Source organism: Globicephala melas, chromosome 3, assembly GCF_963455315.2.
Source record: "Globicephala melas chromosome 3, mGloMel1.2, whole genome shotgun sequence".
Classification (NCBI taxonomy): Eukaryota; Metazoa; Chordata; class Mammalia; order Artiodactyla; family Delphinidae; genus Globicephala; species Globicephala melas.
The window spans coordinates 153,499,852-153,527,532 of NC_083316.1; the positions used below are offsets into that span (position 1 = coordinate 153,499,852).

Sequence of the window (27,681 nt, forward strand, 5' to 3'; positions counted from 1 at the left end):
CTCCCTAAACTGTGGGCTCTGAAGTGGCAAGAACCCCATGTCCTGCTCGCTGTGGTATCCTAGTGTCCGGCATGGTGCAGAGCACACATAGGCCCTCAGGAAATATCCACCAGAGGTGTGTCCCAGGCGGGGCTGGGGCAGAGTAGACTGAGATGATAGCTCTCGGGATTGCTCACCCTCTGTCCCAACACCGGACACTCCGGGGACTAGTCCCTGGGCATATTCTGGAGTGGGAAGGTAGGCTGGGGCAGCACAGGCCAAAGGGACTTGATGGATGCAGGTAGGCTGGGGAGGGGCCCGGGAAAATGTGGTGCCTGCATGGGGCCAGACCTCTCCCAGGGTCTAGCCACGGCACCTGCAGCCAGTGTCCACCAAGCTGGGGACAGCTCAGAGCAGAACTCCCTGCTGGCCTCGAGGCTCGGCTGAAGGAGCTGCTGGGAGGTGGTGACTGCAGCACATTGCTGTACTCTCAACACATACCTGACCTCCGGAGCAGCGAGACAGGATGCAGGAGACCTCAGGAGACATGGCCTTCTTCCCTGTCCCAGGCATAGCCCTGCCTCACTCAGGCAGTTGGAACATGTGCTGTGGCCACAAGCAAGTTCACAGGTTTCAGTTCCTCCACCACACCAAGCACTGCCCCGACTCCAAGCAGCCCCAACCCTGCACCCAGCATGACAGCAGTGCCTCAGTGGTCCCCAAGCCTTTGCTCACAGAGAGGGGTGGGGTGGGATAGGGAGAGACTGGCCCTCCTCCTCTGAGCTACAGTCTGTGAGGGGGCCCTGAAGTGCTGCTCGGGCCTCAGCGTGTCACGGGTGAGTGGGCCAGCTCTTCTGAGTCCTCTCATGCAGCCCTCTCTCCCTAGAACCCCAGCATGTCTCTGAGGCCTGACCTGAGGGTTTGGGGCATGGGGTGAGAATCAGAGAAGACCCACTGGCCTCAGGACTGGCCTTAGCGCCTAAGCCCTGAGGTGAATCTTTGTGCTGGGAACCTCCCCCAACCTGCCTCTGTTTCTTCTTCCCCTGCACCACAGCCTGGTCATCAGCACTGGTTTCAGGCATGACCCTCACTGGGACCAGCCTCTGGCCCTAGCCTTGTCACAAGGCCCTGCTGCTTCCCTGCCCAGCCCAACCAACCCACCTGCCCTAATACATCTATGAGCCCCAGGCAGATGCCTGCTGTCTCCAGGCCTCAGTTTTGCCAACTGTGCAAGATACTGGCTGGACTCTGTTGTTTTCATTTGTCCAGTCTCCTGGAAACAGCCCTTGGGGCATGCTAGAGCAGAGCCCTGCTCCATCATCAGGCTTAGCACAAGGGCTACTTCACCCTCAGCTCCAGGGAAGCAACACCCAGGCCTGTAACCCTCATTCTTCAGGTCTTTGGAAATAGCCAGAAATGGCCTCCTCAGAGCCCGTGCGGCAGCTCTGGGCTCTCTTGGGAATATCAGGCACGTGTGCTCTTTCTGAGGGTGTCAACCCAGGGCTGCTAGGGGCCATTCTGCCATAGAAGCTCTGGGAGATGGGAGAGGTGGATTCCTATTCATAATGTTTAAGCGTCTGCATCTAACTATTCCTGAAAGCAGAATACCTGGACTTTTAATGCTTCATGAGCCAATAAATTATTTTTGCTAAAGCTAGTTGGGTTGGGTGACCTGCCACATCTCCTCAGGCAGGTCCTGACTAAAGCAGAAGACAGCTATCCTGACCTCTACACTGGGGCAAACCAGGACACATTTAATGTCCAGGTGGAGCCAGCTGAGAAAGGTCACTGGATCTTGTTCAGGCGCCCTCCTCCATTCTAAAAGTGAAATAGCACACCGTTTATCCTCTTAGTTATCCTCTTAGTAGCCCAGTGTCTTCACAGTGGTGACCCACCCTCCCAGTGGGCCAGTTCCCGGGACCACCTCCCCTACAGAAGCCGCTTGGGGGTTGATGAGCACTCTTCCCCACCCTTTGATGCCCACCCTGTGCCCACCAGACACAGGGGCACAGACAAACCACAGTTCAGTAGCCACCTCAGGAGCAGAGTCCAGAGGGGTGGCCAGAGCCTAGCCTTGAGGAAAAGAGATGAACCAGATTTTAGGGTGTCAGGGGTTTTCCAGGTGAGGGAGTCGGTGGGGGGGGCAGTTCAGGTGCAGAGTCCAGCAGGAGCCATGCTGTGGCAGAGGGGGTTGTCATCTGATGCTTGTAGTGGGTCCCCCTCCACGGGGGTGGGAGGCGAGTCACAGCTGAGGGTTCTGAATGCAAGTCTGGACGTGTTGCCTTGACCCTGAGGCCTGCAGCAGAGGAGAGGCCTGGTGAGCAGGGACACCTCGGGTATGGGAGGCCTCAGGAGGGAATGGGAATGGGACCGCCCGGCAGGGGCTCCCGCAGCCCCTCCCCTCGCCCTGCCCGCCCTGCGCTTCCCCTTGCTGCCGCGAGGGGCCGCCGCGCCGCGCTGCTACAGGGCCGGCCGCCAGCGCAAGGCGGGCTGCGCCCAGGAGCCGCGCGGGCGGCAGGCAGCGGGCAGCGGCCCGGGTGCGCAGCGCCGCGGCTGGCAGCGGGCGCGGCGGGCGCTGCCCATGGGTCGGGCTCCGGGGTTGGGCGCACCGGGAGCCGGTGAGTTGGGGCACGGCCGGGCGGGACACGGGCGCTGCGGGCAGGGGCTCTGGGAGGGGCTGCGGCGGCGGCGGGGCGCGAGTGCCTGGTAGGTCGCGACGCGGAGGTGCGGGGCTGCGAGCCTGACGGGACGGCGGGTGTCCGGGCCGCTGCGCGGGGACGCGCAGGGTTGACCTGGGGCACAAGTGGACGCGCGGGTGACAGTGCGCGTGGCCAGCCGGCCGGCCGGCCGTGAAGCCACGGCGCGCGGGAGTGTGCAGCCCTCGCGGCAGTGGTGGTGGAAGATGGGAGGGGCTGCGAGGCGCGCGGGGAGTGTGCCCCGAGGGGCGCGGGTGCGTGGGCAGGGGTGGCGACCGGGAGGGGACCGGCGGAGGGCACACCCCCAGCCGCCGTGGCTAGAGACCCGGCTGTGCCGCGCGCGCCCCTCCACTAGACTCGGCGCGAGCAGCAAGCTTCCTCAGTTGTTCGGGTGGCAGGAAAGAAAAGCCAGCCTGGACCCAAGGCCTCCCCAACACTAGACCTCAGTTTCCCGAGCTGCGAAATAGGAACAGTAAGGCTGACCTGCCGAGTGGTTGCGAAGAAGGGAAAGGGCCTTGTCTGTGGGAGAAGAGGGTGGTGGTGTCTCTGAAGCTGGGATCGGATTGAGGAAAGGATCAATGCTGCCGCCAGAGAGCCTGCAGGGACAGTGGGGTCAGCTCCGGGTTCTGGGTGTGTCCCTCACTCAGTGACGGCAGGCAGGGCCAGGGAACCCGTAGTCCACTCCTCTCTGTGTTCAGGTGGGGAAAGGGAGGCGGGGAGGGGAAGAGGCAAGGGGAGGCTCCCGACCCTGCCCCAGGCTCAGCGTGGGGAGAAATGTTGAAAAGACAGACAAGCCAGCTTGGGGTGGTGGAGAGGCTCACCCCTGCTCCCCCGCCCCTGCCTCCTGGGCCCCTGAGGCAGGTGTTCTGCTGAGCCTTAGGAGTCAGAGAAGTGTCCTGGGAAGATTTTCCTGCAGGGCAGGTGCTGTGTCCCCATCTTAGAGTTGAAGTAACCGAGGCTTAGAGAGGTGACAGGACTTATTCAAGGTCTCAGGACCATGAAGTGGCAAAGCGGGGGTTTCAACGGTGGTAGGACTGGTTCCAAAAGCCATACTCCAGCCACTGAGTCAGGGGAGTGGCTGGGGTTGTTGGCTCACTCGCCTAGAGCATCCGTGGAGCTCCTACTGTATGGTATCTGCTCCTGGCCCCAGTGAGTGCTTACAAGCAGGTGTGGGAGAAGGAAGCTGAACAAGTAATCAAGGGAAAAACCAAGGTCATGGCAGAAGGTAAGTGGTAGGAAGAAAATAAAACCGGGTAATTAGGGTAGGGACTGGGGGAGGGGGGTGGGGAGCCTTATCCTGGTCAGGGACTGTGTCTCTGAGCAGTGACCACTGACTGTGATGTGAACTCCCACAAAAAGATCTGAGGGTGCAAGGCCCCTGAAGCAGGCACAGGTGGTGGGTGGGAGGAGCTGGAACAGAGCCAGTTATGTGAGCTGTGGAGTTTGAATTTTCCTCTGGGTGCAGTGGGCAGACCCTGGAGGGTTTAGAGTTGTGAGTATTGAAAGGACTTCCCTGAGGTGGGTGGAGAGGACTGCAGGGGGCAGGAGAGGGAGCAGGGGTTTTCAAGGATGAGACAACTGGCTGCTGGATGTGGAGTCTGCCATCCTGGCAAGGCCAGGGGCATGAGAAGGGCAGGGTCTTCGGCAGGTGGTAGAGTTGTTAGCTGCGGTGGACAAGAGAGCCTGGTTTGGTCTCAAGCACTGCCCCACTTCCTGCATCCTTCTGGGCGCCAATCTCAGATCTCCCTGCACCCGGCAGGGGAAGGAGTACCTGCCTGCCCCGAATTTGTAGAGAAGAGATGCTGGCTGTTTGGGCTGGGTGTTCAGGTTGGTCTCTGCATCCTTTGACATGTTCCCATAAGTTTTTGAATATTATTCCAGCTCTCACTTGTACTTTGACTCAGACCTAGAGTCAGCCATTTCTCAAGAAGCCTTGGTGTCTTTCAGTGGGGCTTGGGAGTGGGGTTAGAAACCAGTATCTGGGCATTAGATGTGCTCATTGCTACCTTGGCGTCATTGGCTCTAGGCCTTCTCAGTGGACTGAGCCAAGAGCTCTTTTTTTAAAACTAAAAGTTAATGTTTCCATGTCCTTTCTCCCACAGTAAGAACCTGGTTCCCACAGAATATAAATATATGTAATAATTTGCTTAATCCTAGAATACACCCAGAATAGTTTCAGAATCACTACATCCAAACCACTACCAATCAGAATCTACCAGGTCAAGTTCAGGATTTCTTTGGCTGTTAAAGTCATCGCTATGTGAGTATGTTCTCAATTTGATATACCATTAGTTTCATCTGTTTGTGTTTGCACACAGTTTGGTGGGTTTTTTTCCCTTTAGTCTTTATGATATACTTTTATTTTTTGAATATGTAAAACATTTGTTTTACATGGTCCAAAGGTCAAAACTAAAAAAAAGAAAAAGAAAAGAAGAAAAGCTGTACTTAGAAGTCTCAATCCCATCCCTGTTTCTTCCTTCTTGTTCCCATACCATGGGTAATCATTTGAAATCATTTCTGGTTTATTCTTGCTGGGTCTCTTTTGCAAAATAAGCCACTCATGCATTATTACAAAAGTTAGCATGTACATCTTTTTTGTGCCTTGGTTTTTTCAGTTAAAAATATCTTTTTACCAGTTCACAGAGACTTCCCTCATTCTTTTGTAGAGCCACATAGTACTCCATTCTGAGGCTGTTCCCTACTTATTCAACTGTCTTATGGATGGGCATTTGGTTTTTTTCAGGCCTTTGCTATTAAAAATAGTGGAGTAATGGATAACCTTGCCTATAGGTTGCTTGTGTTTGTGGAAGCATATTATTAATTCCAAGAAGGAAGAGTAAATAAATATTTATTTTGTTAACTATTCTCGATTCCCCTCTTCCCAAATTTTGCACTCCTACCAGCAAGGTATCACAGTGTCTATTTCTCCCACACCCTTGTGGATCTAAGAGCCAGTAAATAGTATTTCAGTGCATCTTAATTTACATTCCTATTATTATGAGTGAAATTAGACAGCTTTTCATTTGTTTACGAGTCATCTGAGTACCTTTTTCTGCGAATTGCCTGTCCATATATTTTGTCCATTTCCTTTTGCATTTGGGGAGATTCTTTAACTTGGATTTAAAAATTTGTTCAAAATACATATTAGAGATATTTATTTAGTGCTTTATCTTTGTTATATTGCAACTATTTCTCCCAGGTTTTTTTTAACTTGTTTATGGTGGGTTTTGCCATTAAAAGCTTTCTATTTTTAGATAGTTGATTTAATCATCCTTCATTTATTGCATCTAGATTTTGAATCCTAGTTAGAAAGGCTTTTCTCACACTCAGTTGTAATGGAATTCACCTATGTTTTCCAATACTCGTTTGGTTTTGTACTTAGTTTACAGATCCAATGTAATCTTTTTCCAAATGTCTATCCCTCTATCGCAACACGATTTATTTAAAAGGCCATCTTTTCTCCAAGTGATCTGAAATACACCTGTATCATATACTAAACATCCAAATGCAGTTGGACCTATTTCTGGGCTTTCTAGTCTGTCTCACACCTCTGTCCCATCATATGCTGGTCTCACACGTAGGAATTACAGTGTGTGTGTGTGTGTGTGTGTGTGTGTGTGTGTGTGTATGAACAGCAAGGAAGACTATCTACAACTATTGCAACAGAGGAAAGAGATTGAACTCAATACCCATTATTGTGTTTTGATATCTGGTAGGGCTAATCCTCCTTCCACTGCTTTTAATTTCAGGGATTTCCTAGCTATTCCAACATGTTGCTGGTATCTCTTGTTAGGATCGTATTAAATTTATGTATAACTTCAGGATAATTGATGTTTTTATGAAGTTGAGTCATCTTATCCAAAAACAAGGAATGTCTTCCTTTGTGTTCAAGACTATTTAACCTTTTACTTGTTCAAGACCACTTTCAGGAGCATTTAGAAGTTTTCTTCACATTCTTTGTCAGGTTTATTCATGAGTATTTTACCTTGTTTGTTGCTATTATAAAAGGTTTTTTTCCATTATATCTTGTAACTTCTTATTGTCTACGTGTATATTATTTTATATCTATCTACCTCATTAAATTTATTTTGTTGTTAGACTCTGTTAGATAGTTCATATATTCTGTCATGTGAAAATTGAAATAGTTTTACTTCTTTACTGATTTTTATGCATCTAATTGCTTTCTCTTATCTAATTAAATTAGCTAAAAACCTCTAATTCAGTATTAAATATTGGATATAATAGGCACTCTTACCTTGCTCTTGACCTTAGTAAAAAGACCTCTAATACTTATTCCACTAAGAAGGATGCTGACTTTAGGGTACGAATATATATATATACACACACATATATATATATATGGAGTATCCATTAATTTCTATTTTATTGGGTGGTTTCTTAAAGTAAGGAATGGGTATAGATTTTTGTTGAAGACATCTGTGGAGACAATTATGATATTTCTCCTTAGCATAATTAATAAGATGAATGATATTAATGGATTTCCTAATATCAGGTCTGGGATGAGAGTGAGGCAAACAATAAGACACAAAATTTATTAATATGAATATTAAGCCATCTTTGCATTCATGGAATAGAAACCACTAGGCATGATATATTTTGATATGGTTGGATTAGCTATCTATTGCTCTATGGCTGTGTAATGCATTACCATAAATGTAGTGGCTTAAAACAACACACATATATCATCTCATAGTTTCTGTAGATTTGAAGTCCAGGCGTGGCTTAGCTGGGTTCCTGCTGGTGTTAGCCAGGACTGGGTTTTCATCCAGAGGCTTAACTAGGAATGGATTAGCTTTTCCACTCATATGGTTGTTAGCCAACTTCAGTTCTTTGTGGTTGCAGGACTGACAGCTTAAGTGTTTGCTGGTGGTTGGAGTCTGCTCTCAGCTTCTGGAGGCCACCCACAGTTCCTGGGGACCACCTGTGGTTCTTGCCACATGGGCTTCCCCAGCATGGCCTCTTTATCAGGCCAGCAAAGAGAGCCTCTAGAGTAAATTTGCTAGACAGAGTCCTGTGCAGGGGAATCAGGAGGTGATATCCCATCACTTTTTCTATATTCTGTTGGCTAGAGGAATGTCAAAGGTTCCATCCGCACCCAAGGCATGAATACCAGGAGATATAGGGATCATGGTCACCCTAGAGTCTGTCCACCACAATGGTGTTGGATTCTGTTTGCTAATATTTCTTTTTGCTAAAGTTTCCCCAGTCATCTCTTGGTTTGATAAAGCTTAGCTTCCAATGGGTTTTCCAGGAAGGGCTCATGAGTTCAATAGTCCCTGATTTCTTTCATGTTCAATATGTTTTCTGTAACCCTGATACTTGAAGGATAGCTTGGCTGGTTATAGGATCCTGACCTACACTTTCTTTCCTTGAGTTTGTTAAAATGCTGCTCTGGATGGTATTTCTTACATGTTGTTGAGAAGAAGTCTGCAATAAACATGCCTTCCTTCCCTTTGTGAGTGATTTGATCATTTTTCTTAGAGCTCCAAAGGATTATTTTTTTCTTTACCTTTAACGTCTAATCATTTTACTAGGAAAAGTCTTGGAGTTAAGCATTTGAGATGTTTTCTCAAGTATAAGTGGGGGCTTTGACTATGCAGAGTCAAGTCTTCTTTCATTTCCAGAAAGTTTTCTTGGATAACAATTTTAAATGTTAAAATTTTTTTCTTCCAGTAATATGTCTGTATGCTAGATCTTTTTTTTTTTTTTGCCTGTCTTCTATATCTATCACTTTCTTTATGGTTCTCTTCACTGCTGTTTTGTGGTTGTTTTCATTCATTTCCTCAATGAGCATTTAAAAAATTTTCAGTCAAACCTATTCTCCCTAAGAGAGCTTCTAATTTAGTGTTCAGTTCTGAGTTGATTTTGTCTTTCATTTTCTTTCCTGAGTTTGGGAAACTCTAGTTTCACGTTTACCTATTTTTTGGTCCGTATCAAATTTATACTTCAGATGTTATTTTTCATATATGAATCTTTTCTTAAGGCAGTTCAAGTTGGGGCATTATTAAATTGTTCCCCTGTGAATTGATTTGTGGGGAGAATGATTGTCATTCTTAAATGGTTGTCAACCTTAAATTGGTTTGTATGGGTATTGTCTGTTACCTTCTGTTAACTTAGAAATGTCTTTAGGTTAGCTGGGACTGGTAATAATAAAATGAATGTAGGCAGGAGTTGGTCATATGGATAACATCAGGTTTCTTAGTTCAAGAATTCCCTCTTCTGTTGGTTTAGAGAAGCGCAGTATCCCTACTTGGTGTCTTTAAGGCTTTGGGATGGTTATGTGTCTTCTGTGTTTACTTTTGCTTCTGTAAGTCCTTGAATTTCCATGCTACTTCTTCCTATCTACTATCACCAAACCTCCAAGGGCCTCTACTTCAGAGCCACATCTCCTAGAAGCAGGACAGTTCCAAGACAGCCGCCTCGGGTCCCACACCCTTTGTCCCCTTTCAATTCCCTAGTATTCAGTGCCTTGATCCCCCCTGGTCTCAGACCTGCTCTCAGAATTTCCCCATGCAGGTGGGACTTTCTCCTTCTGGTGTTATTTTTTCTAAGGTCTTGGACCTAGCTCCCTGCTCCTCTTTCCCACGTGGTCTCTGCCTGACCCTCAATACCAGCGGGCTCTGGAGCAGGCTCTGCAAGTTGGGTCTCTTTCATCCAATTTCAGGTAGGCAGCAGCCTGCCTCCTGATCATGTTCCAGGCCTGGGTGTGGGTGCTTTTATTTGCTCTTTTGGTTCATCTTTATGGAGAGGTTTGGATTTAGCTGATTGCTGTTAACTATGGGGGCCCAGAGATGTCCCCAAACTTTTTACTTGGAAAGCTTCATAAAGAATGATGTACTCTTCACCTAAATACCTCATTTGTTAATATCTTGGAGCATGTGCTTTATCTCATTGCTCATTACTTTTGCTGAACCGTTGAAGAGTTAGTTACTGGAATCATGCCCTTTGCCTAAAGACATCAGCATCCCCTTAGAACAAGGATGTTCTCCTACAAAACCTCTATTCAGGTATCATACTCAAGAAACTTAACATTAACACGTTTCTCGTAAACAGTCCATAGTCAGCTTTCAACAGTTGCCCCAGTGATGTTTTGTGGGTCTTATTTTTATATCCAAGATCCAATCAGTGATCAGGTATTGCCCTTGTTTGTCGTGTCTGTTAGAGTCTGTTTAATCCACAATGGTTTCTTCATATTTTTTGGTTGATATTTCCTGTGTTGTTTTGAAGGATCTACATGAATTTTCTCTGATAACCTGGGTTTATTGGACTCCTTTCTCAAAACTTGATTCAGGTTAACTGTTTTGGGTTGAAATTGCTTTAAAATTACCAACTGTGATGCATGTCACCTTCGGACTGTGTGTCCTGTGCCCTCCTGGAGGCCAGGGCATCTGCCAGGAGCATGAGGGGAGGGGTTTTGCGGGGAGAGGCTGAGGAACCTGGGGCTGAAGGCTTTCGTCAGGCATCCTCTGGAAATTTTAGGCTCTGGCCTCCATTTCCCTTCCCATCCTTCAGGCATCATTCCCAGTCTCCTTCCTGTTACTGTCAATACACCCTTGGCCTTTGGGCCTGGCCCTGTGGGCCTGGCTCTACCTCAGAGGGTTCTCTTTTTCTGCAAAGGTGCCCCACCATGCCCCTTTCATGCAGGGCCCCCAAAGATTCCCGAGGGAACCAGAGATAGCACAAGGCACCCAGGTCACAGAGACTGGGGTTTGAACCCACTGCTTCCTCACTGGGTGACTGCTCTTACACTCCGAGGATCACTTTGGATTTCAAACACCAAAATGGGGCCCATAATGCCGGTGCCTGGTGCAAAAGAGGCATCCACTCCGTGCTTATTCCCTTCCGTTCCTGGTGACCCAGCATGCATCCCTCACTTTTGGTAATGATGACGAAAAGTGGCCTGACCCTCCTTTGCCCTGCAGAGCTCCCTGGGGCCGGGGCCTGTAGAAAGGAGCCCTCTCGTGTGTGTCATGTCATCTCCGTGATTTCCTTAGGGTCATACTACCCCAGGCACCACCAGGTATACCCCAAACTGCCAAACCACATAAACTTAGCCAGGAAGAGTCTTATGGACTAACCTGTGAAAGGTCCATGAACTTGGGGTGGGGGGGTGTCACCTTCATTTTATTATTTTTGAGTAAAGCTAACACAGGCTCCAGTGTTGTCAGTTAAAGGCCTTTCAGTCCTGGCACCAGGGATCATCCTAATCCTGCCTTATAAACAAGGGATCTCGCCAAGGACTGGAAGGAATGCGGCCTCTTGGAATCAGCTAAATATTGCCCCTGCAGAGTCATTATGTACTTGGTTAATTTGGTCAGTAAATTGTTCATTTTTTGTTTTTAAATCCAGGCAACATTCAAAAGTACATGAGTCTGGCTAAAAAATAGTAATTAAATGGCTACTTCTGTCTTTGATGGTTGAAGCACCTGCACAGTGCCAGCAGCTGTGTACCTGTGGCCTCATAGCAACTTCCGTCTACTTTCCTTTCCTCTGAGGAAACAGAGGCTCAGGGATGTAAGTGGACTTTGCAGGGTAATCTAGCCAGTGTGGGCCTTGGCACTTGGTCTATGCTGTTTATGGTCTGAGATGTTTACAGCCTGGGCTATTCTTAAGCAGTGTGGCCTGCCCTCTTTTCTGTCTTTATGAGGCCTCTACTCTCTGCTCAGCCACCTGTCTGTCCATTCATTTGACCACTCACATGCTAAGCAGCTGCCCAGTTTCATGGCTGAGCTGGGCTCAACCAGGAGTGCCTCTCTGAGTGCTTACTATCTATCAGGCAAGGTGTGTCAGGTTGTTTATAAACATTCTCATTAGAATGGAAATAAGTGAAATAGAAAACTAACAGTAGAGAAAAAAACCTTTTGAAAAGGTTAATAAAATTGATAAATTCTAAGACTAACTAGGCGAAAATACAATTTATTAATATTCTACAGACATTAAAAGGATAACAAGGGATTTTTATGAAGTACTTTATATCAATACATTTGATAAAAGGAACAAATGCCTTGAAAGACAAAACCAAAATTGACACAAGAAGAAGTAGAAAATCTGAACAATTCTACTTCTGTTAAAGAAATTGAATTTATAATTAAAAACTTTCCCAGAAAGAAAATGTCACGTGGCTTTCCCAGTGAATTCTATCAAATATTTAAGAAAGAAACACTATTGCACACTCATTCAATAAGCAAATTTAATATGTGGGGTAATAAATGCTGGAGACATTGTGGATCAGTAGAAACCCTTCTGATCTATGTGTGGGAGTGTAAATTGGTATGACCAGTTTGCAAAACAGCTGAGAATTATCCAGTGAGCTTGAATATATATACTTGTAGCATATCCTGCAAAGGAGCAGTTCCACTGCTGATGTGTCCCCAAGAGAATTGTGTGTGCATGTACTCCTAGACCCCTGCTCTAAGCAGCAATAACTGGAACCAACCTATGTTCCATTGGCAGGAAAATGGAAAAAGAAATTATGGAACACTCACATATGAACAGTCAGAGAGCAGACTCTTAGAAGCATTGTATGGATGTAATCTTCATCCATCATGGTAAGTGCAAAAAATCAAGTCACTAGTACTGTGTACAGAACGACGCCGTTTTTAAAAATTTTTTTTTATTTTTTGTTGGCTGTGTTGGGTCTTCATTGCTGCCCACAGGCTTTCTCTAGTTGCAGCGAGCAGGGGCTACTGTTTTTTGCGGTGCACGGGCTTCTCAATGTGGTGGCTTCTCTTGTTGCGGAGCACGGGCTCTAGGCGCACGGGCTTCAGTAGTGGCTCGTGACTCTAGAGCACAGGCTCAGTAGTTGTGGCGCACAGGCTTAGTTGCTCTGTGGCATGTGGGATCTTCCCAGACCAGGGCTCGAACCCGTGTCCCCCTGCATTGGCAGGCGGATTCTTAACCACTGCGCCACCAGGGAAGTCCACACACCAGTTTTTTATAAAACTTAAAAGCAATTAAACCATACAGTATATTGTTTAGGGATACGTATTTCTGGGATAAATTTTTTTCTTGTAAGATATATACTCTTAGCAACTTGCAAATATACAATACAGTTTTGTTAACTATAGTCGGCATGCCGTACATTACATGCCCAGGACTTATTTATTTTATAACTGGAAGTTTGTCCCTTTGACCCCCTTCACCCATTTCACTCACCCCCACCCCCACCTTGACAACCACCAATCTGTTCTCTGTATCTATGAGCTCAACTTTTTTGTTCTGTTTTGTTTTAGATTCCACATATAAGTGAGATCATACAGTATTTGTCTTTCTCTGTCTGATTTATTTCACTTAACATAATGCCCTCAAGGTCCATCCATGTTGTCACAAATGGTAGGATTTTATTCTTTTTTTATGTCTGCATAATATTCCATTGTATATATATAAATATACCACATTTTCTTTATCCATTAACCCATTGATGGACACTTAGGTTGTTTCCATGTCTTGGCTATTGTGAATAATTCTGCAATGAACGGGAGGGGGCAGATATCTTTTTAAGTCAGTGTTTTTGTTTCCTTCGGGTGGAATTTCTGGATCATATGGTAGTTCTATTTTTAATTTTTTAGGAACGTCCATGCTGTTTTTTAAAGTGGCTGCACCAATTTAAATTCCCACCAATAGTGCACAAGGGTTCCCTTTTCTCCACCTCCTCACCAACACTTGTTATTTCTTGTCTTTTTTATAGTAGCCACCCTAACACTTGTGAGGTGATATCTCATTGTGAATTTGATTTGCATTTCCCTGATGATTAGCTATGTTGAACATCTTTTCATATAACTATTGACCATCTGTATGTCTTCTTTAGAAGAATATCTATTCAGATATTCTGCCCATTTTTAAATCAAATTGTTTAAAAAAAAATTGTTTTTTGCTGTTAAGTTATATGAGTTGATAAAAAAAAAATTCCAGATAGTGGGAATGATGAAAGTAGGGTGGGTTGGGAGGATAGCACAGGAGGGGTTGACAACATTCCACCGCCCGATTGTGTGGAGGGCCTCCAGGCATCTAACTTTGTTATTATGCTTCATAACTTATATGTTACAGATAATCTTTTTATGTAACAAACATTTCATAACAAAATCACTTTAAGTGAATGCTAAAATGTTAAAAGGAGTTCTCACATTTTCTTCCCAAGTTCCTCATGTTGGTCTTTACTCTGGGGACACACTTCCTACTTTGGAGACCACTAAGTTAATCAAACCACCAGATCACCGGAGTACTGCTCTGTAGCAGGCCCTGGTGCAGGTGCAGGGCGGCAGTGTCCCCTACCTCATGTGTGGGTGAGAGAGGGCCATAGTCAGGGTCAACTCAAGAGAGCCTTCCAGGAGGAGGCTATACCTCAGCTGCTATGGAAGCTCAAACAGCAGTTAGGCAAAATGTGGTGGTCAGGTAAGCAAGGAATAAGGAGCAAGGGTCCAGGCCCCTGGCACGAGAGACCCTGGCAGCTCAGTGCCTGCTCTCTGCATCTTGGCTGTGAGCAGCTTGAGGACAGGCACTGGGCCACTCTGTCACTGCCATCCTGCACAAGGCTGGGAGCACAGCTCAGGAGGGCTCTCTGGGCCTTCTGAACCAGCCACTGCCCAGTTTCCCTGCCAATCTTCAGCAGAACAAAAACACTAGAGAGCAAGGCACAGGAGCCAAGAGGGAGGACCCCAGGCTCCGAGGGGCAGGGCAGGTCACCCTGCACACTCACACACCTAGACACCACCTGGGCAGGCGGATTTGGATATGTGCCTGGCTCTGATCCTCAGAGTTATCCATGATCTGGAGCCCTGATCGGGAGGTGCAATCCACTTGTGACATATTTCCATGAGGATGGTTGAACTCTCCGCTTCCTTCACGTTTAATGGCAGTATCCATCAGTCATGTGGGAAGGCTCCCCAGCTCAGGAGTTCTGACAACCGGCTGCTCTGACAAACCCCTTAAGAATAAAACATTGCACACTTGGTGGTTTGTGTATACGTGTGCAAGGGGGATTGTCAAAAGGGTTAAGGAGGCTGAGACGACAGTGTGTGTGACAGCTGCTCCCCTGATGTCAATTGCAGGCCCCCAGTGGCCTATGCTTTGAGAACAGATGTTTCTGCATAAATGCAGCTAAATTCTTTTAGCACTTTGGATGAAGAAAAGGACTTTAGGTGTCTGCATGTTGCAATTCTGAAATGTTTGCCAGGGAAAATGTACTTATATTTTGCAAATAGTGTGTAAGAAGAAGGAACAAGTTAGGTTATTGCACCATATATAACCAATTTCATGAGCAGAGTCATTAACAGCACATTGCATATAATAAATATGATCAGTGGCTACTCACCTTAATGAGGAATGCCCTCATTCCTTCCTGTGGCCATTTTCACCCCTGGCTCAGACAGGGAGGGCAGCCCAAGGTCACATGGCACCCAGACCCCCTGCGACTTTCAGGGAGAAAGTCACAGACTTTTTTTTTTTTAATTTTTATTGGAGTATAGTTGGTTTACAATGTTGTGTTACTTTCAGGTGTTCAGCAAAGTGAATCAGTTATACATATACATGTGTCCATTCTTTTCCCATGTAGGCCATTAGAGTACTGAGTAGAGTTCCCTGTGCTATACAGTAGGTCAGTTATCTATTTTATACATAGTATTGAGTATATGTCAATTCCAGTCTCCCAACTTATCCCTCCCCCCCGCTTACCCTCTAGTAACCATAAGTCTGTTTTCTACATCTGTAACTCTATTTCTGTTTTGTAAATAAGTTCATTTGTACCCTTTTTTTAGATTCCACATATAAGCGATATCATATGATATTTGTCTTTCTCTGTCTGACCTCCTTCAGTCAGTATGATAATCTCTAGGTCCATCCATGTTGCTACAAATGGCATTATTTCATTCTTTTTATGGCTGAGTAATATTCCATTGTATATATGTACCACATCTTCTTTATCCATTGCTCTGTCGATGGATATCTGGGTTGCTTCCATGTCCTGGCTATTGTATAGTGCTGCAATGAACATTGGGGTTCATGTATCTTTTCAAATTATGCTTTTCTCTGGATATTTGCCCAGGATTTGGATTGCTGGATCATATGGTAGCTCTATTTTTAGTTTTTTAAGGAACCTCCGTACTATTCTCCATAGTGGCTACACCAATTTAAATTTCCACCAACAGTGTAGGAGGGTTCCTTTTCTCCACACCCTCTCCAGCATTTGTTGTTTGCAGATTTTTATGGTGATGGTCATTCTGACCGGTGTGAGGTGACCTCATTGTAGTTTTGATTTGCATTTCTCTAATAATTAGTGATGTTGAGCATCTTTTCTTGTGCTTTCTTGGCTATCTGTATGTCTTCTTTGGAGAAATGTCTGTTTAGATCTTCTGCCCATTTTTTGATTGGATTGTTTGTTTTTTTGACATAGAGCTGCATGAGCTGTTTGTATATTTTGGAGATTAATCCTTTGTCGGTTGCTTCATTTGAAAATATTTTATCCCATTCTGTGGGTTGTCTTTTCATTTTGTTTATGGTTTCCTTTGCTGTGCAAAAGCTTTTAAGTTTAACTAGGTCCTATTTATTTATTTTTGTTTTTATTTGCATTACTGTAGGAGGTGGCTCCAAAAAGATCTTGCTGCGATTTATGTCAAAGAGTGTTCTGCCTATGTTTTATTCTAAGAGTTTTATAGTATCCAGCCTTATATTTAGATGTTTAATCCATTTGGAGTTTATTATAGTGTATGGTGTTAGGGAGTGTTCTAATTTCATTCTTTTACATGTAGCTGTCTAGTGTTCCCAGCACCACTTATTGAAGAGACTGTCTTTTCTCCATTGTGTATTCTTGCTCCTTTGTCATAGATTAGGTGACCATAGGTGTGTGGGTTTATCTCTGGACTTTCTATTCTGTTCCATTGACCTATATTTCTGTTTTTGTGCCAGTACCATAATGTTTTGATTACTGTAGGTTTGTAGTAAAACTTTTTTTTTTATGGAAATTCTCAAAAACTTAAACATGTAAAGAATAGGATAAACATGAACCCCATGCATTCATCTCCCGGATCCCACACTGTTAGCTCACAGCCCATCTTCCTTTACTTGTACTCTGTCCTGTTAGGTGTTTAAAGCAAATCCAAGACACCCTATCATTTCCCCTGTCATAACTATGATATGCATCAAGGAACTGATAGGGATTTTATTTATTAGCATCATGCCATTGACACACCTAATGAAATTAATAATAATTTCTGATTATTATCTAATAGCCAGTCTATAATCAGATGCCCCAATTAATTCAGAAATATTTTTTATAGTTGGTTTGTTCAAATCAGGATCCTAGCAAGTTTCACACATTGCACTTGATTTTTATAACTCTTAAGTCTCTTTTATTCTATAAATAGTCCTCCCCCCCCACCTTTTGGGTTTTTTTAGGGGTTTTTTGGTCTTCATTCCATTGATTTCTTAGAGAAAAGGGGACATTTGTCCTGTAGAGTGTCCCATGTTCTGAATTTGGTCTCCTTCTGATGTCAGTGAACTTGTTTGCTATCCCCCGTACTTCCCTAACCAAGCAGTTTGATCTAGAGCAGCACTGTCCAGTAGAAATATCATGGAGCCCTATGGGTAATTTGAAATTTTCTTGTAGCCACATTAAAAAAGGTGAAATTAAGATTAGTAACACAACTAACAACTATGTTTATTTAACCAAACATATCCAAAGTATTATCATTCCAACATGTAATCAATATAAAAGTTACCAATGATATATTTTACATTCCTTTTTCATATGGTCTTTAAAATCAGATATGCATTTGTGCTTATAGCACACCTCAGTTTGAATATTGTGTCATCATAAATAACTAATCTGTATTTCAATTTCATAAAAATTAGTTGAAAAGTTGAAAAACATACTTAAATGTTTTCTAATAACTATTGAATATCACATTTTATAAACTTCTTTTTTAAACATGTGTATAACTGACATACAGTAGACACTCATGACACATGTAAACATGTAAACACTCATGAATCCATCACCGCAATCAAAATATCCATCTAACTACTTTCACTCATCAAAATGATTTTAAAGTATATCTATGTTGTTGTGTGTATCAACAGTTTCTTCCCTTTCATTGCTGAGCAGGATTCCTGTTGGTTGGATGTGCCACAACTTGTTTATGTGGTAGACAGCATTCTAAGATGACCCCCAGGATTCCCACTCCTTGGGGTACATGTGCTGGATAATCCCCTCCCCTCTAGTGAGAGGGACTTGTGAATATGAGATTTTAGGCTATTAGGTTACATTATATGCCAGAAGGGATTTTGCAGAAGTAATTAAGGTCACTGGCTAGTTGACTGTGAGTTAATGAAAAGGGAGATTATTCTGTGTGGACCTGACCTAATTGGGTTCTTCTGGAAGTCAGACAGGTTTAAAGCCTCTCCTTTTGGCCATGAAGGTGCAAACTGCCATGTTGTACAGAAGGTGGGTGGCCTCTTAGAGCTGAGGGCCTCAGTCCTGCAACTGCAAGGGACTGAATTCTGCCAGCCAGCAGTGAAGTAGGAAGAGGAACCTAAGGCCTAGATGAGATGGCAGCCCTGCTGGCACCCTGATTTCAACCTGGTGAGTCCTTGAGCGGAGTACCCAACCAAAATGTTCCAGGATCATGACCCAAAGAAACTGAGAGATAATTAATTTGTTTAAGTTTTCGGTAATTGTATTCTAAGTTTATGGTATTTGTTACAAAGTAATAAAAATCAAATACATGTATCCATTGCATCTGCTGATGGACATATAGGTTCTTTATGCTTTGGGACTATTATAAATAAAGCTGCTATGAACACTTACATGCAAATCTTTGTATGGATACCTGCTTTCATTTTTCTTAGATAAATACGTGGGAGTGGAATGGCTAGGTAATATGGCAAGTTCATGTTTAACTTTTAAAGAAACTGCCAAATTCTTTTCCAAAATGGTTGAACCCCATAGCAATGTATGGAAGTTCCACTTGCTCGACATCCTTGCTACACTTGGTATTGTCAGTCTTTTTCATTTTATCTGTTCTAATAGTTGTGGAGAGGGATCTCATTGTGGTTTCAATTTTCATTCCCCTAATGGCTAATTATTTGGACATCTTTTCTTATGTCTATTTGCCGTCTGTGTATCTTCTTTGATGAAATGTCTGTTCAGATATTTTGCATATTTAAAAATCAGGTTTGTTTCTTATTACTTTTTGAGAGTTCCTTACATATTCTGGATACAAGTTCTTTATAAATCTTATTATTTATTTTTATTTTTGGCTGTGTTGGGTCTTCATTGCTGTGTGCAGGCTTTCTCTAGTTGCAGCGAGTGAAGGATACTCTTCGTTGCAGAGCATGGGCTCTAGGCCCGCGGGCTTCAGTAGTTGTGGCGCGCGGGCTTAGTTGCTCTGTAGCATGTGAGATCTTCCTGGACCAGGGCTCGAACCCGTGTTCCTTGCATTGGTAGGAGGATTCTTAACCACTGCGCAACCAGGGAAGCCCTGGATACAAGTTCTTTATCAGTAAGTGATTTATAAATTTTCCCCTTATTATGTGACTGTCATTTATTCTTTTCACAGTGTCTTTTGAAGAACAGAGTGTTTAATTTTGATGAAGTCCACTTTATCAATTTTTTCTTTTCAATTATGTTTTGGTGCTTAAGGAATTTTTACCTAACCCAAGGTTACAAAGATTTTTCTCCCATATTTTCTTCTAGAAACTTTATAGGTCTTAATCTGTGATCCATTTTGAGTTAATTTTTGCTTACAATGGGAAGAAGGTATCAATATCAGTTTTTTTGCATCAGATAACCAATTGTTCAACACCATTTATTGAAATGACCATCTTTCTTAACTGAATTGCATTTACATTTTCTTAAAAAATCAATTGACCATAAACTTGTGGCTCTGTTTCTGGCCTCTCTATTGTATTCCAGTGATCGCTTGGTCTATCTTGATTTCAGCACCCCACTCTCTTGATTACTATAGCTTTAAAATAAGTCTTGAAGACAGGAAGTGTAAGTACTCCAACTTTGTTCTACTTTTCCAAAGTAGTTTTGGATGTTCTCATTCCCTTGCATTTTGAAATAAATTTGAGAATCAGCTTGCCAATTTCTACCATCTATAGATCAATTTGGGAGAATTGACAAGAATATTGAATTTTCTGATGTATTAACAGCCATTTATTTAGATCCTTAATTTCTCTCAGAAATGTTTTATACTTTTCCAGGTACTCTTGCACATCTTTTCTCAACTTTAGCCTTCAGTACTTTTTTATCTATTGTAAATCATATTTTTAAATTTCCATTTTCAATGTCTTGTTGCTGGTAAATAGAAATGCAGTTGATATTTGTATATCGATCTTGTACACAGCATCCTTGCCAAACTCATTTATTAGTTACAGTGCTTTTAAAGGAATTTCAACATAGATGATCACATCATTTACAAATAAAAATAGTTTTATTTCTTCCTTTTCAATCTGGGTGCCTTTTATTTCTTTTTCTTACCTCATTGCACTAGTGAAACCTCCAGTACAGTGTTGAATAGAAGTAATAAGAGTGGACATCCTTGCCTTTTCCTGATCTTAGGGGGAACACATTCAGTTTTTCACTATTTGGTATGATATGAGCTGTAGGTTTCTCACAGATGCACTTTATCAAGTTGGGAAACTTCCTTTCTATTCCTAGATGGCTGAGCGTTTTTAATCAGGAATGGATTTTGAACTTTGTCCAATACTTTTTGGCATCCTTGAGATGATCATATGGTTTTTCTTTTTTAGTCTGTTAATATGGTAAATTACAAAGGTTGTGTAACCACAACCTCTATCTAGTTCCAAAACATTTTTATTACCACAAAATAAAACCCCATACCCCTTAAGCAGTTGCTCCCAACTCTGCCCTCCCCCAGCCCCTAGCAGCCACTAATCTGTTTCTAGCTCTACAGATGTACCTATCCTGGATATTTCATATAAATGGAATCATATAGTATGTGACCTTTTGTGTCTGGCTTCTTTCACTTAACGTTTTTGAGGTTCATCCATGTTGTAGCATATATCAGTACTTCATTGCTTTTTATGGGTGAATAATATTCCATTGTATGTATATACCACAATTATTTATCCATTCATCTGTTGATGGACTTTTAGGATGTTTCCACCTTTTGGCTATTGTGAATAGTTCTGCTGTGATCATTCATGTACAAGTATTTGTTTGAGTACCTGTTTTCACTTCTTTTAGGTATATAACTAGGAGTAGAACTGCTGGGTCTATGATTAACTTACTGAGGAAGCACCAAACTGTTTTCCATAGCAGCTGACCATTTTACATCCCCACTAGCAATGAACAAGGGTTCCAGTTTCTTCACATCCTCACCAACACTCATTACTTTCCGTTTGTTGATTATGGCCATCCTTGTGGATGTGAAGTGGTATCTCATTGTGGTTTTGATTTGTATTTCCCTAATGACTAATGATGTTAACCACCTTTTCATGTGCTTGTTGGCCATTTGCAGATCTTCCTTGGGGAAATGTCTGTTCAAGTAATTTGCCTGTTTAGTTTTTAAATTGGGTTGTTTGTCTTTTTGTTGTTGAATTGTAGGAGTTCTTTATATATTCAGGATACTAGACCTATATCAGACACATGATTTGCAAATATTTTCTACCATTCTGTAATTTGTCTTTTTAGTATTCTTTATTTTATTATTATTATTTTTTTGGCTGCATTGGTTCTTTGTTGCTGTGTGTGGACTTTCTCTGGTTGCAGCAAGCAGGGGCTACTCTTCGTTGCAGTGTGTGGGCTTCTCATCACAGTGGCTTCTTTTGTTGTGGAGCACAGGCTCTAGGCACACAGGCTTCAGTAGTTGTGGCTCGTGGGCTCTAGAGCACAGGCTCAGTAGTTGTGGCACACAGGCTTAGTTGCTCCGCGGCATGTGGGATCTTCCCAGACCAGGCATCAAACCCGTGTCCCCTGCACTGGCAAGTGGATTCTTAACCACTGTACCACCAGGGAAGCCCTCATATTCTTTATAATGCCATTTGCTGCACACAAGTTTTTAATTTTGGTGAACTCCAGTTTTATCCATTTGTTCTTTTGTTGCTCACACTTTTGGTGTCATATTTACAAATCCACTGCCAAATCTAATGTCATGAAGCTTTCCCCTTATGTTTTCTCCTAAGAGTTTCTTACTTTTAGCTTTTATATACAGGTCTCTGATCCATTTTGAGTTAATTTTTGCATATGGTGCAAGGTAAGGGGTCCAACTTCTTTTGCATTTGGATATCCAGTTATTCCAGCACCATTTGCTGAAGAGACTGTTTTTGCCCATTGAATGATCTCAGCACCCTTTTCAAAAATCAACTGGCCATACATCTATGGGTTTATTTCTGGACCCTTGATTCTGTTTCATTGATCTGTATGTCTGTCCTTATGCCAATACTGCACTGTTTTGATTACTGTAGCTTATAGTAAGTTTTGAAATCAGGAAGTGTGAGTTCTCCAGTTTTGTTTTCACAATTCCATATGAATTTTAAGATGGGTTTTTGATATCTGCAAAAACGGCCATTGGAATTTTGGTTAGGATCGCATTAAATATATAGATCACTTTGAGTAGTATTGCCACTTTTATGATATTAAATCTTTTAATCTATGAACATAAAATATCATTCATTTTATTTAGGTTTTCTTTCATTTCTTTTCAACAATATTTTATAGTTTGCAGTGTACAAGTCTTTTACCTTCTTGGTTAAATTTATTCTCAGATATTTTCTTCTTTTGGAGGCTATTATAAATTGTATTCCCTTACCATCACATCAAAAAGAATAAAATACCTAGGAATAAACCTACCTAAGGAGACAAACACCAGTACTCTGAAAACTATAAGACGTTGATGAAAGAAATAGAAGACGACACAAACAAATGGAAAGATACACCATGTTCTTGGATTGGAAGAATCAATATGGTCAAAATGACTATAATACCCAAGGCAATCTACAGATTCAATGCAATCCCTATCAAATTACCAGTGACATTTTTCACAGAACTAGAACAAAAAGATTTTAAATCTATATGGAAACACAAAAGACCTCAAATAGCCAAAGCAATACTGAGAAAGAAAAACGGAGCTGGAGGAATCAGATTCCCTGATTTCAGACTATACTACAAAGCTACAGTAATCAAAGAGTATGGTACTGGCACAAAAACAGAAATATAGGTCAATGGAACAGAATAGAAAGTTCAGAGATAAACCCACGCACCTGTGGTCAATTAATCTACAACAAAGGAGGCAAGAATATACAATGGAGAAAAGACAGTCTCTTCAATAAGTTGTGCTGGGAACACTAGACAGCTACATGTAAAAGAATGAAATTAGAACATTCTCTAACACGATCCACAAAAATAAAATCAAAATGGAATAAAGACCTAAATATAAGACCTGATACTATAAAATTCTTAGAGGAAAACTTAGGCAAAACACTCTTTGACATAAATCACAGCAAGATCTTTTTGGAGCCACCTCCTAGAGTAATGAAAATAAAAACAAAAATAAATAAATGGGACCTAGTTAAACTTAAAAGCTTTTGCACAGCAAAGGAAACCATAAGTGAAATGAAAAGACAACCCACAGAATGCGATAAAATATTTTCAAATGAAGCAACTGACAAAGGATTAATCTCCAAAATATACAAACAGCTCATGCAGCTCTATGTCAAAAAAACAAACCACCCAATCAAAAAATGGGCAGAAGATCTAAACAGACATTTCTCCAAAGAAGACATACAGATGGCCAAAAAAGCACATGGAAAGATGCTCAACATCACTATTATTAGAGAAATGCAAATCAAAACTGCAATAAGGTATCACCACACACCGGTCAGAATGACCATCATCAAAAAAATCTGCAAACAATAAATGCTGCAGAGGGTGTGGAGAAAAGGGAACCCTCCTACACTGTCGGTGGGAATGTAAATTGGTACAACCACTATGAAGAACAGTAGGGAGATTCCTTAAAAAACTAAAAATAGAGCTACCATATGATCCAGCAATCCCACTCCTGGACCTATATCAGAGAAAACCATAATTCGAAAAGATACATGAACCCCAATGTTCATTGCAGCACTATACAATAGCCAGGACATGGAAGCAACCTCTGTCCATTGACAGGAATGGATAAAGAAGATGTCGTACATATATACAATGGAATATTACTCAGCCATAAAAAAGTATGAAATAATGCCATTTGTAGCAACATGGATGGACCTAGAGATTATCATACTGAGTAAAGTAAGTCAGACAAAGAAAGACAAATATCATAGGATACCACTCATATTTGGAATCTAATTTTTAAAAATGATACAAATGAGTTTATTTACAAAACAGAAATAGAGTTACAGATACCGAAAACAAACTTATGTATACTAAAGGGGAAACATGGTGGGGGGAGGGATAAATCAGGAGTTGGGGTGAATATACACACACTACTATATATAACATAGATAACCAACAAGGGCCTACTGTATAGCACAGGGAACTCTACTCAATATTCTGTGATAACCTATATGAGAAAAGAATCTAAAACATATATGTACATGTATAACTGAATCACTTTGCTGTACACCTGAAACAAACACAATGTTGTAAATCTACTATACTCCAAGAAAATTTTTTTTAATTTAAAAAATAAATAGGGACGTCCCTGATGGTCCAGTGGTAAAGAATCCACCTTCCAATGCAGGGGATGCAGGTTCGATCCCTGGTCGGGGAACTAGGTTCCCACATGCCGCAGGTCAGCTAAGCCTGCATACCACAACTGCTGAGCTCACATGCCTCAATGTGAGAGCCCACGTGCCGCAAACTACAGAGCCCACGCATTCTGGAACCCACGCACCACAACTACAGAGCCCACATGCCCTGGAGCCTGCACGCCACAACTAGAGAAGGGAAAACCCACACGCCACAGCTAGAGAGAAGCCCACATACTGCAACAAAGAGCCCGCGCACTGCAACGAAAGATCCCACATACCTCAACGAAGATCCCGCATGCTGCAACTAAGACCTGATGCAGCCAAAATAAATAAATAAAAATAAAAGAATAAATGTAAAAAATAAATTGTATTTTCTTAATTTCTTTTTCAGAGTGTTAATTGCTAACATATAGAAAAACAACTGATTTTTGTGTCTTGAGCTTGTATTTTTGCACCTTTACTGAAAATTTGTTTAATAGCTCTAGTAGTTTATTTGTGGATTCTTTAGGATTTTGTATATAGGGGGTCATGTCATCTCTGAATAAAGATGGTTCTACTGTTTCCTTTTAATTTAATGCCTTTTATTTCTTTCCCTTGCCTCATTGCAGTGTCTAGCATTTCCAGTACAATATTAAATAGCAATGGTGAAAGCAGACATCCTTGTCTTACGCCTGATGGGAAGGCTTTTAACAACAGTTTCAATTTCTTTGATAGATATTGGGCTATTCGGGTTATCTGTTTCTACTTTCATGAGATTTGGTAGTTTGTATATATTAAGAAAATTTTCCATGTTATCTATTGTCAATTGTCAATTGATTGGCATAAAGTTGTCCATGGTATTTCCTTATTATCCTTTTGATATCTTTAGAACTTGTATTAATGTCACCTCTCTCATTTTTGATATTGGTAATTTGCATATTCTCTCTTTTTTCCTGATTAGTCTGTCTAGAAGTTTATTAAATTTTTTTATCTTCTCAGAGAACAAGATTTTTGGTTCATTGTTTTGCTGTATTGTTTTTCTGTTGTATACCTCATTTATTTTCTGCTCTGAATAGTATCATTTCCTTTCTTCTGCTTACTTTGGGTTTCATTTGGTGTTCTTGTTTCTTAAGGTAGAAGCTGAGGTCATCAATGTGAGTATATGATTTGAGATCTACTTTTTTTCTAATATAGGCATTTACTGCTATAAAATTTCTTCTAAGTACCACTTAGGCTGCATCCCACATATTTTGATATGTTGTGTTTTCATTATGTTCAAATTAGAATATGTTTTAATTCCGTGATTATTTTTTCTTTCACCCATAAGTTATTTAGAAGTGTATTATTTAGCTTCCAAATAATTGGGGATTTTCCAGATACCTTTGTTAATTATATTTAATTCAATTCCTTTTTGGTCAAAGAATATACTTTCTGTGACTTGAGTCCTTTTAAATTTACTAAGACTTGTGTTATAGCTTAGAATATAGTCTATCTTGAATGTGCATTTGAAATGAATGTGTATTCTGCTGTTCTTGAGTGTGCATTTGAAATGAATGTGCATTCTGCTGTTCTTGTATGTTCTTCTGTAAACAGCAATCAGTTTAAGTTGCTTGGTAATGTTGTTCAAGTGTTCAATATTCTTCCTGATTTTCTGTCTACTTATTCTGTCTATTATTGAGTAGGGGGCATTAAAATCTCAGCTGCAGTTATCGATTTTCTTCTCACAGTTCTATCTGTTCTTTTTTTTTAACATCTTTATTGGAGTATAATTGCTTTACAATGTTGTGTTAGTTTCTGCTGTATAACAAAGTGAATCAGCCATATGTATACATATATCCCCATATCCACTCCCTCTTGCGTCTCCCTCCACCCTCCCTATCCCACCCCTCTAGGTTGTTACAAAGCACCAAGCTGATCTCCCTGTGCTATGTAGCTGCTTCCCACTAGCTATCTATTTTACATTTCACAGTGTATTTATGTCGCTGCTACTCTCTCTCTTTGTGCCAGCTTACCCTTCCCCTCCCCTCACCATATCATCAAATCCATTCTCTACATCTGCATCTTTATTCCTGTCCTGCCCCTAGGTTCATCAGAATCATTTTTTTTTAGATTCCATATATATGTGTTAGCATACGGTATTTGTTTCTCTCTTTCTGACTTACTTCACTCTGTATGACAGATTTTAGGTCCATCCACCTCACTACAAATAACTAAATTTCGTTTCTTTTTATGGCTGAGTAATATTCCATTGTATATATGTGCCACATCTTCTATAGCCATTCATCTGTCGATGGACACTTAGGTTGCTTCCATGTCCTGGCTATTGTAAATAGAGCTGCAATGAGCATTGTGGTACATGACTCTTTTTGAATTATGTTTTTCTCAGGGTATATGCCCAGTAGTGGGATTCCTGGGTCGTATGGTAGTTCTATTTTTAGTTTTTTCAGGAACCTCCATACTGTTCTCCATAACGGCTGTATCAATTTACATTCCCACCAACAGTGCAAAAGGGTTCCCTTTTCTACACACCCTCTCCAGCATTTATTGTTTCTAGATTTTTTGATGATGGCCATTCTGACCAGTGTGAGATGATATCTCATTGTAGTTTTGATTTGCATTTCTCTGATGATTAATGATGTTGAGCATTCTTTCATGTGTTTGTTGTCAATCTGTATATCTTCTTTAGAGAAATGTCTATTTAGGTTTTCTGCCCATTTTTGGATTGGGTTGTTTGTTTTTTTTATATTGAGCTGCATGAGCTGCTTGTAAATTTTGGAGATTAATCCTTTGTCAGTTGCTTCATTTGCAAATATTTTCTCCCATTCTGAGGGTTGTCTTTCGGTCTTGTTTATGGTTTCTTTTGCTGTGCAAAAGCTTTTAAGTTTCATTGGGTCCCATTTGTTTATTTTTGTTTTTATTTCCATTTCTCTAGGAGGTGGGTCAAAAAGGATCTTGCTGTGATTTATGTCATAGAGTGTTCTGCCTATGTTTTCCTCTAAGAGTTTGATAGTGTCTGGCTGTACATTTAGGTCTTTAATCCATTTTGAGTTTACTTTTGTGTATGGTGTTAGGGAGTGTTCTAATTTCATTCTTTTACATGTAGCTGTCCAGTTTTCCCAGCATCACTTATTGAAGAGGCTGTCTTTTCTCCACTGTATATTCCTGCCTCCTTTATCAAACATAAGGTGACCATATGTGCGTGGGACCATATGTGCTTGTCTTTCTATCCTGTTCCATTGATCTATATTTCTGTTTTTGTGCCAGTACCATACTGTCTTGATTACTGTAGCTTTGTAGT

General features: G+C 41.9%; 1 protein-coding gene across 18 annotated transcripts in view; it reads left to right on the top strand.

Moving 5' to 3' along the window:
• The first annotated feature begins 2,487 nt into the window (after positions 1-2,487).
• RASGEF1C (RasGEF domain family member 1C) overlaps positions 2,488-27,681 on the top strand; it is a 97,854-nt gene continuing 72,660 nt past the window's right edge. For 2 of the 18 annotated variants that reach the window (XM_060296712.1, XM_060296707.1), the window contains exons 1-4: positions 3,023-3,900; positions 4,833-4,935; positions 11,046-11,210; positions 12,150-12,244. Coding sequence is in view for 8 of the 18 variants with exons in the window: in XM_060296707.1 (XP_060152690.1) it covers positions 12,242-12,244 (3 nt within the window). In the remaining 10 variants the exon portion in view is untranslated. Of the gene's footprint in view, positions 2,598-3,019; positions 3,901-4,832; positions 4,936-11,045; positions 11,211-12,149; positions 12,245-27,681 lie in introns of those variants that run through there. The other 16 variants (XM_060296711.1, XM_060296705.1, XM_060296713.1 and 13 more) reach the window with 12 other exon arrangements.